Genomic DNA, 8,984 nt, shown 5'->3' on the forward strand with positions numbered 1-8,984 from the left:
TTCAAAAATAAATGAGTGGTAGCTAGGGATGTAACTAAGTGCTTGCCCAGCATGTGTGAGGCCCTGGGCTCAATCCCTAGTACTACAAAAAAAGAAGAGAAAAAAAAAAGAAGAAGAAATGAGTAAACTGGACTCAGAGAGCGAAACTCGGAAGAAAGAAAAGCCTTAGAAGATGGACGCTTTCGGGGGCTCAGCAGAGCCGAAGTCAGGATTAGTCTGAGCCATGCTTCGCTTCCAGGTGCCAGGAAGACAGCCTGAGAAGTCAACGAAGCTGAAAAGCAGGGGAGCTGCGGAGGCTCCTCCCCCGGAGGGCGGGGCGTGCCAGCGGGGCGTGCACTGGGGCAATCCCCTAGCTAGCCTAGTGGGGCGGGGCGGAGTCGACACACAGGCCTGTCCTCGGCCCACCTCATCCACGGGGACGGAAGTCTCGTCTACGCTCTCGACTTCCCGGAGAACAGCGCACCGAGAGACGGGCCTCGCCCCACCGGGCGGCCGGGCCTAACGTGCTAGGGCGCCGGCGGCACCATGAAGCGTGCGGGGACTCTGCGCCTGCTCTTTGACCTTAGCAACTTCAGTGGCGCGGCCCGGCTCCGGAGTTGCTGGCTGGGGACCCAGCTGCCCGAGTCCGCTGCAGCCCAGACGGCCGCCACCTGCTGCGCTGCGACCCCTGGGGGCGCCAGCCCCACAGCTGCTGGTAGCTGTACGAGGATCCGGCGCGGAACTGGAGCGGGCCTGGCCCGAGGGCCACCCTTCACCGCTTGACGCCTTTTTCCTGCCGTGGCCGGCACGACCCGCGCTGGTCCTGGTGTGGGAAAGTGGCATAACTGAGGTGTGGGGTGTGGGGATGGAGCCTGGCTGGCAGCTGCTGCAGAGCACTGAGCTGTGTCCGGGCGGTGAAGCCCGCGTGGTGGCAGTGGCGGCGCCCCGAGGCCGCCTGGTGTGGTGCGAGGAGCAGCTGTCGGCACTGAGGGACCCACTAGGGCGGCCTGTATCGGCTTTCAGCTATCGCGTGTGCGTCAGGACTCCTTGAGCCCAGCGGGGAGGCAGGCCACAAACCTGGGCCGCACACGCGTCTTGCTGCACCACTGCCCCCGTTTGACCTGCTGGCCTCCCGAAAGGATCTCTTCCTAGTGCCCACTGCCACCACCTGGCCTGGTGTCGCCCACATTCTACTAATCTGGAGCCCAAGTAAAGGCAAAGTAATAGTGTCTGCCCCATGTCTTGGCCTCTCCCACAGTAAAAGCCTGAATCCCAGACAAGGAGACACCTGGGACTTCCAGACCCTGCTCCGAGGCCTTCCTGGGTTGCTGTCCCCCAGAAAGCCATTGGCTGTACATACCTGGGCCCCAGCTCCCCAGGGCCTTCTGTTGCTTGACTTTGGGGGCTCTGTGAGCCTCGTGCAGTCCCACGGTGGTACACGTGCTGTGGGCACCCTGCAGGAGGCACCTGTAGGCCCAGAGGGGTCTGCTGCCCTGGGAATATTTCATGGCACTCTGGCCTGTGTGCTGGGTTCCACATTGGAATTGCTGGACTTGGGCAGTGGACAGCTGCTGGAAAGGAAGGTCCTAAGTACAGACAGAGTATATTTGCTGGAACCTCCAGTCCCTGGCATGAAGGATGAGGAAGAGCTGGAGATTGGAGGAGGTCTTCGTATGCTTTCAGCCTTGGGTCTGTTTTGTGTAGGCTGGGAAGCCCCCCAGGGCCTTGAGCTGCCTTCAACTAAGGATCAGGTATTTGAGGAGGCCTGTCTGTACTACCAGCGGAGGAGCCTGCGGGGTGCCCAGCTCACCCCAGAGGAACTGAGACAGGACAGTACATTCCGAGCACCTCAAGCTTTGGCCTCCATCCTCCAGGGCCACCTGCCCCCATCTACACTGTTGACTACACTGAGGGCCGAGCTTAGGGATTACCGAGGCTTAGAGCAGCTCAAGACCCAGCTGGTGGCTGGGGATGAGGAGGAGGCTGGCTGGACTGAGCTGGCAGAGCACGAAGTAGCACGCCTGCTGAGGACGGAGTTAACAGGAGACCAGCTGGCCCAGCTCAACACCATTTTCCAAACCCTTCCTACAGCAGCCTGGGATGCCACTCTTCGGGCCCTGCAGCTCCAGCCAGATGGAAATGGCAAGCTGAGGTCCCAAGCTCCCCCTGATGTGTGGAAGAAGGTGCTAGGGGATACAACAGCTGGAAAGGAAACACCCAATGGGATACTGCCCCCCTTTGAACTCCTGTGCCAATGTCTATGCCAGCTGGAGCCACGATGGCTACCCCCCTTTGTGGAACTGGCACAGCAGCAGGGTGGGCCAGGCTGGGGGGCTGGAGGTCCAGGGCTGCCCTTGTATCGCCGAGCCCTGGCAGTGTTAGGTGAGGAGGGGACCAGGCCTGAGACACTGGAGCTGGAGCTGCTTTTGGGCAGTGGGCGACCCAAAGCTGTGCTGCAAGCTGTGAGTCATTTGATACAAAAGGAGCAGTGGGAGCGGGCTCTGGAGGCTGGCCTGGCCCTTGGCCCCTCCAGCCCCCTGCTTCGAAGTGAGATCTTCAAACTGCTTCTGGCCCAGTTCGCCCGGCACCGCCAGCTTGATGCTCACCTCCCCCTCCTTTGCCGCCTGTGCCCACCAGAACTAGCTCCAGATGAACTCCTGCTTCTACTTCGGACACACCTCGCAGATGAAGTGGGGCCTCCCACCCCATTTCCTGAACCAGGGGAAGAACCTCCTCTTACAGTGGGCTTGCTCAAAACCCTGCTGGAGCAGACTGGAACTCAAGGACGACCCTCAGGCCCAATTCTAAGCCTTTATGAGGACATCCTATGGGACCCAGGCACTCCACCCCCCACCCCACCTCGGGGACCTATGACTACCCTTCAGGCATCAGATCACCCAGGACTAGAAGCCTAAACACCATCTGGACAGGGCCTCTGTGTGACTGACACAGGAAATCATTTGTAGGACACAGTGATCAGGGAAGGGTATATAGGAGTTGGAGGGGGCCAGGGTGGGACCCGTGTGTGCAGTACTCTTTTCTCTTCTGGAGCAATTTTAAAATGTATATAAATATCAAATATATACAGTTTGTGTTTTTTAATAGCTGAGGGTCTCAGGGTTGTGGGTTGTAGGAGTGGGTGAATCTGGATCTCTTGGCTGAAACAGCTACTTCCAATCATGAAAATAATTAACATTTATGAGTTTCATGTATGCTAGGTACTCTGCTGGTCTTTATATAATCTCTCTTCTAATGCTTCTCTTAACCTTGCTAGAAAAGTACTGATATTATCCCTATTTTCCAGGTGAGGAAATAGAATCTAGAAAGACTGAATGACTTGACCAAGTGAGTCAGCTAGAGAGTAGCAGCTGTAATATTTGACCTGCCTTACTGAATGGCCTCCTTGGGCTTGAATCTGCTCCTCATCCCTGGATCAATGCTGGACTTTCTAGCCCATTGTAGGGAGGGGACTCTATAGAGCTACACCTTCTTTTCCCTGGAACTCTTCTGAGTATGAATTGTGACAGGCCCTGAGCCTATGCCTGCTTCCCCCAAGATTTCTGGAGCACCCCTGGTTTTAAAGAAAATATACTACAGACAAGAGAGCTGCCTGCAGAGCCCTCTGGCTCAATAATGAGTCACTGGGAGCAGACGTACTTGGAGGGCTCCACATTTCTACTGACCTTAAACCAAGAAATAAAAGCATCTGCAGCACAGATTTCTACTTGTCTGGATTAGATGTCCAAAGACATCTTGACCCTATGTCCATTTCTATCCAAGTGGCCTCTGCCTAATTCTGAATTAGGATAGGCCCCTGGATGCTACCACTCAACATCATCCTAGGCCCCAGCTACCCCTTGTGTAAGGCAGGGGCCAAGGTAAGCACTGCCACTCAGCTTCGTCCTCAGCTAGTACCTGCAGTTTAGATTCTGCCCAGCCTCATCCTGGGCTTGACAGTAGATTCAAGTTCATATGGGTCTAGGGATGGTTTCTTAGATTCTCAGGAGGAAGGGAGTAGCCCTTCAGTCTTGCCCATGATTGTTGTTAGTTCTCTAATCTTGTGGAGGTCCCAAGGTAGCTCGTCCATATGGCCACATCTGAGATGGCTCCTTAGCCTCAATGAAGTCCTAGGATGACAAGTTGGTCTTACCCAAGGCTTGAATGGCCCTTGTCCTGGACCTCAAGCCAGCCTGTCTACCAACACCTGGAGTTCAGCTACTAGCCTTAAAGCTGTTGCTTCTCCCTCAGCTGTTACCTCAGTTCCTTTCTAGTCTGGGAGGGGGTTCCTTCTCTTCGTGGTTTTGAAGCTGGGAAGATGAGGGTAGCCCAACACTAGAAGCTCTTTTCCTATTGATGATCCTACTGAATGATGGTTGCTTCTCAGCTGGAGATTTGGCTTGGGCCTCTTGCTGTGCCAGGAGGAGAAAGAATTATACTCAGTGAACCCCTGGGAGCATAGGGAAAGGGCCAAGATTTTCCTTGAGGAAATTCCTCTGGGTCACCCATTAGTAAGGCCTCAGCATGGATACCACCCAGCCTGGCAGCTCTGAGGGGAGCAGGTGACCTTGGATGGTTGGTAGCTTTTATCTACCTTTACAGGTAGATATTGATTATGCTGGCCCTTGCTCATCCCCGACCTCCAGTGTGGAGGGTGCAAATGATCCCAAACCATAGCTTGGGGTTTTGGAGAACTTGTCAGGGTTACAAATATCATGGTCTGAATAGATTTTAGTGGAGCATGTGAGAAAGCCATCAGAGTGATGACCCATTGTGGTCTTCCTGAATCAAAGGTGTCTGAATAGGTGGGTAAAGATTCCAAGTCTGAGGTCTTTGGTTGAAAGGGAGGGTCCCTGGACAAGACATTGCAACTTGTGCTCACTTCTGTAGCACATATACTAAAACTGGACTGATACAGAGAAGATTAGCATGGCGCCTGTGCAAAGATGACATGTAAATTCGTTAAGCACTCCATAAATTTTCAGCTTATTTATTTTGTCTGTGATTTACTTGGAGTGGAGGCATTGGGTTTTTTTTAAAAAAATTTTTTTAGTTGTCAATGGATCTTTATTTTATTTATTTATTTACTTACTTACTTATATGTGATGTTGAGGATTGAACCTAGGGCCTCACACATGCCAGGCAAGTGCTCTACCACTGAGCCACAAACCCAGCCCAGGAGGCATTGTTTTTTAAGAAAACATGTCAGGTAGGTTGTTTAAAAATAAAGTGCATTAAAAAAAAAAAAAAAAAAAAAAAAAAGATGTTGAGGCCTATGGAATGGAAAATCTAGGAACTGAGGTCCTTGACCTTGGGTACTTGAGAAAAGGGGGACATTCTGGGGCTAAAACTTATGAGTAGTCCCAGTGGCTAAGAAGGCTGAGGCAGGAGGATCTGAAGTTCAAAGCCAGCCTCAACAACTTAGTGAGGCCCTGTCTCTAAATAAAATACAAAAAAGGACTGGGGATGTGGCTCAGGGGTAGTGTACCTTGAGTTCAATCCCAAGAACCAAAAAAAAAAAAGTTTTTAGTAGTGGACAAAGCTTCAAATCCGAGGTCCTTGACCAAGAAAAGTAGGTTCACATTGAGAACCTCATGGAGCTCCAGAGATGAGGTACAACTGAGAATGCTTTGTGCCTTCTGGCCTGCCTGTCACCTACCCAGGAAACTCAGACCCTCTTCCCTTCTCTACCAGCCTGCAAGGGTCACAGGCCCTTCTTCCACCTGGGACCTGAAAAAAATTGTAACACGGACAACTCTTCCTCTCCTCCCATACCCCAACCCAGCTTTCTGCCTAGATCTGGCCACCTGTCACCAAGAGTTATTGTGGCTTTCTAATTGACATTCCTATATCCTCAAATCTAACCTTGATTACCCAGTGTTTTAGTCAACTTTTTGCTGCTATGACTATAAGACCTGAGAAGAACAGCTAAAGGAGGAAAAGTTTATTTCGGGGCTCACAGATTCAGGAGTCTCAGTCCATGGATGACCAACTCCATTCCTAAGGGTTTAAAGTGAGGCTGAACATCATGGTAGAAGAGTGCAATGGAGGAAAGCAGCTCAAGACATCACACCAGAAAGCAGAGAGTTCTCCTCATGAACAAAATATAAACCCCAAGGATATGCTCCTATGGACCCACCTCCTCCAGCCACACCCTACCTGCCACTCAGTTAATCCCTATCAGGGGATTAATTCACTGACTGGGTTAAGGCTCTCATAACCCAATCATTTCACTTCTAAATTGTCTTGCATTGTTTCACATATGAGCTTTTGGGAGACACTTAATCTAAACCATAACACCTAGAGGATTTATAACAAGCAAATATGACTAAGTTCAGAATCTACTTCAGTATTCAGGGTAAAGATCAAACTCCTATAAAGGCATCCCTTCCTTCATGTCTGGCCCTGCCTCTCTTTCCAATCTTCTTTCCAGCTGTTCTTCTTTGATGTTGTGTTACCTAGTTATTTGCTTGTCTCCCTAATTAGCATTCAAGTTCCTTGAGGGCAGAGAGCATGGTTATTGGTTTTGTAACCTCAGCATGTATCACAATGCAGGCTTATAACAGGTTCAGTTAGTGTGGATGCAGCATCTGAGTGGTCCCTACTGCCTGGGTGAGAAGAAGGGAATGGGCTCTAGGCTTTATAGATTTATGACTTTCCTCCCTTTTACTCACAGACCAGACTGATTGTTTTGTTGATCTAACCTGAAATTGATAGAAGGCAGATGGATCTGAAAAAAGAAACAGACCACCTGGGGCAATAGAGGGGGCAGGAAAGTCACTGATGCAGAACCATCTTGGGAGTGGGGTGGGGGTAGAAGAAAGGGACATAACTGGTGCTACCCAGGGTCCCAGATCCCCAAACTAGGAGATAAAGAGGGATGGGAAATGAAGGGTTACGGAAAATAATATTCCTACAAGACAACCCCCCTACCCCCACCGTGAAAAACGGAGGGATAGTGTGGTTATGGAGGAGGGAGGGAAAATAACCAAACATTAAACCTCTTCCAGTACATCCTTTCCTAGTAACAGTGGACCCTAAGGAAAAAGGAAACTCATCCCTTCCCAGGTTCATCCACAGCATCTCCACCAAAAGCAAACATTTACCACTTCCCAATCACAATGGGTCCTGAAGGGAGGAGGCAAATACTGAACCTGGGCCCTGGACTTTTCTTACCCTTTCCCATTGCAGATGAGTCCTGGGAGGATAGGAAGATAAGCACTGAACACTGAGTTGTGAGCTTTTCCCAGTGACAATGAGTTGCAAACTTTTTACAGCTGCCTTCCTGAATTAAAATTTTAACAGTGCACCACTAGGTCCCCTGACTGTCCCAACAGTACATCCACAGTCTCCAATGGTGAATTCGCCCTCATTGTACACTATGAAACTCAGACTCTTTCTGTAGCCCACAGTCATTTCCATACCCAGAAAATGAGCCCTCCTGTGCTTGATTGATTGACTTCGCTGCAGAATAAAGAAGAGCTTGCTGATCCAAGGTTTGCTCCCCGTCTCCCCACATGGGCTTACAGAAAAACCTGAGTAAAAGAGGATCCAGGTAAAGGATGGGCAGCAGAGACTAGTGGAAGTTGTAGTTGAAGTCAAAGCACTGAAAGATTAATCCTCACATTGAATCTGACCCTGAGGGAACCCGTTCTTAGGAAGTGTTCCACCTGAGACAGTGCACCAAAGTGTGGTTCACACAGACGTGTGGTAAGGAAAAAAGAGGAACAGTCAGGCACAGAGACAACTCTATACTCCTAGCTCCATAGGGAGCCACCCCACACCGAAATGCTTGTCACACTTACTTCATCAGGGTCGGGTGAGTATGGGGATGAGGGGAGGCCAGAAAAATCCTCACAGTAGTCCAGTCCCATCTCAGCCTCTTCTTAGGCACAGGCTCCCCCTGGTGGTCACTCTTGACACTGCCAGCTCCATCAAACATGCACATACCCTTCTCAAGCAAGGATGGAGGAAGCCTCTAGTGGTAGTAAATCAAGGTTCTCTGAGGACACAGAGAAGTCAGAAGAGAATTCAGGACGCATGAAAAGGGGGAGGGATCCAGATCTTGCACTAAGAAAATGTCATCCAGAAGAAAAACCTGAGCTACCAGGATTCTTTTTTTCCAGGATTGGAACTGGGGAGGAAGTCAAGGACACAGAAGTTTCCTGGGAGGGCACAATGAGGTCACATTTTCTATAAATTTTAAATACAAGAATGTCAAGACTTAGTCAAAAATCAATAATGTCTCACTTTATGCACAAAATATGAAATGGAGGTGAATCTCCCTTGAATAAGGGAGGACTAAGGAGGTAGCTTAACAGCAGAACACTTGTATAGCATTCTTGAAGTACTAGATTTGACCTCCAGTACCACAAAAAAAAAAAAAAAAAAAAAAAAAAAAAACTTTTTCAGAATCCACAACTCGGAGGCTAGTGGGCCATTTGAACTATAAACTGCACTATTATTGCATGGAACCCCAACTTGACTTGTTAAAAAAAAAAAATTCAGATGGGAAAAGAGGTTGAACTGGGCCATAAGGTGAGGACTGAGTGAGAAGAATCACTCACCAGTTATAAAAAGAAACATAAATTTGTTTCTCCCCTGATTCCCCAAGGGAGGGCTTATGCCTGGGCCTGGCTCCAGAGGTTCACACTGACCTGTGGTAAGGACATGGGCAAGAACAAAGGACACAGTACATAAGCAAGAACAAAGACAAGGAGAGTCAGAATCAGAGATGCCTAGAATGGAACTGGACCAGAAGCAGAGAAGGAGGGGAGGTAGATCTGAATGCGGAGAAGGGCCTGAGAGTGAGAGGCAAGGAAATATGTTTGCTCGGGGGAGCACAGGAAGTTCTTAGTATGAAGGCTGAGAGAAAGGGGCAGAGAGGGCGTCCTCCTGAAATCTCTGACCAGAATTACAGCTAATACATAAACCTGTAGCCAGCTGGACAAGCTCACATCTCTCAAAAGTTTCCATTTTCTAAGAAATAGAGGGCAAGGGAAGGAGCT

The 8,984-nt window shown here is 50.0% G+C and overlaps 1 protein-coding gene and 1 non-coding gene across 2 annotated transcripts; both read left to right on the plus strand.

Moving 5' to 3' along the window:
- Window positions 1–384: 384 nt before the first annotated feature.
- On the plus strand, window positions 385–3,656 carry Hps6 (HPS6 biogenesis of lysosomal organelles complex 2 subunit 3). The gene is given in 5 exon segments (XM_047553170.1): window positions 385–589; window positions 592–654; window positions 657–1,024; window positions 1,027–1,090; window positions 1,093–3,656. Coding segments are annotated over 5 exon segments (2,361 nt in total). The 5' UTR covers window positions 385–525; the 3' UTR covers window positions 2,895–3,656.
- Window positions 3,657–4,850: 1,194 nt separating this feature from the next.
- LOC124985964 (U6 spliceosomal RNA) lies at window positions 4,851–4,957 on the plus strand. The gene has a single exon (XR_007108899.1). It is a non-coding gene; the product is annotated as a U6 spliceosomal RNA (small nuclear RNA).
- The last annotated feature ends 4,027 nt before the right edge of the window (window positions 4,958–8,984 follow it).

Source organism: Sciurus carolinensis, chromosome 5 (assembly GCF_902686445.1).
Source record: "Sciurus carolinensis chromosome 5, mSciCar1.2, whole genome shotgun sequence".
Taxonomy (NCBI): domain Eukaryota; kingdom Metazoa; phylum Chordata; class Mammalia; order Rodentia; family Sciuridae; genus Sciurus; species Sciurus carolinensis.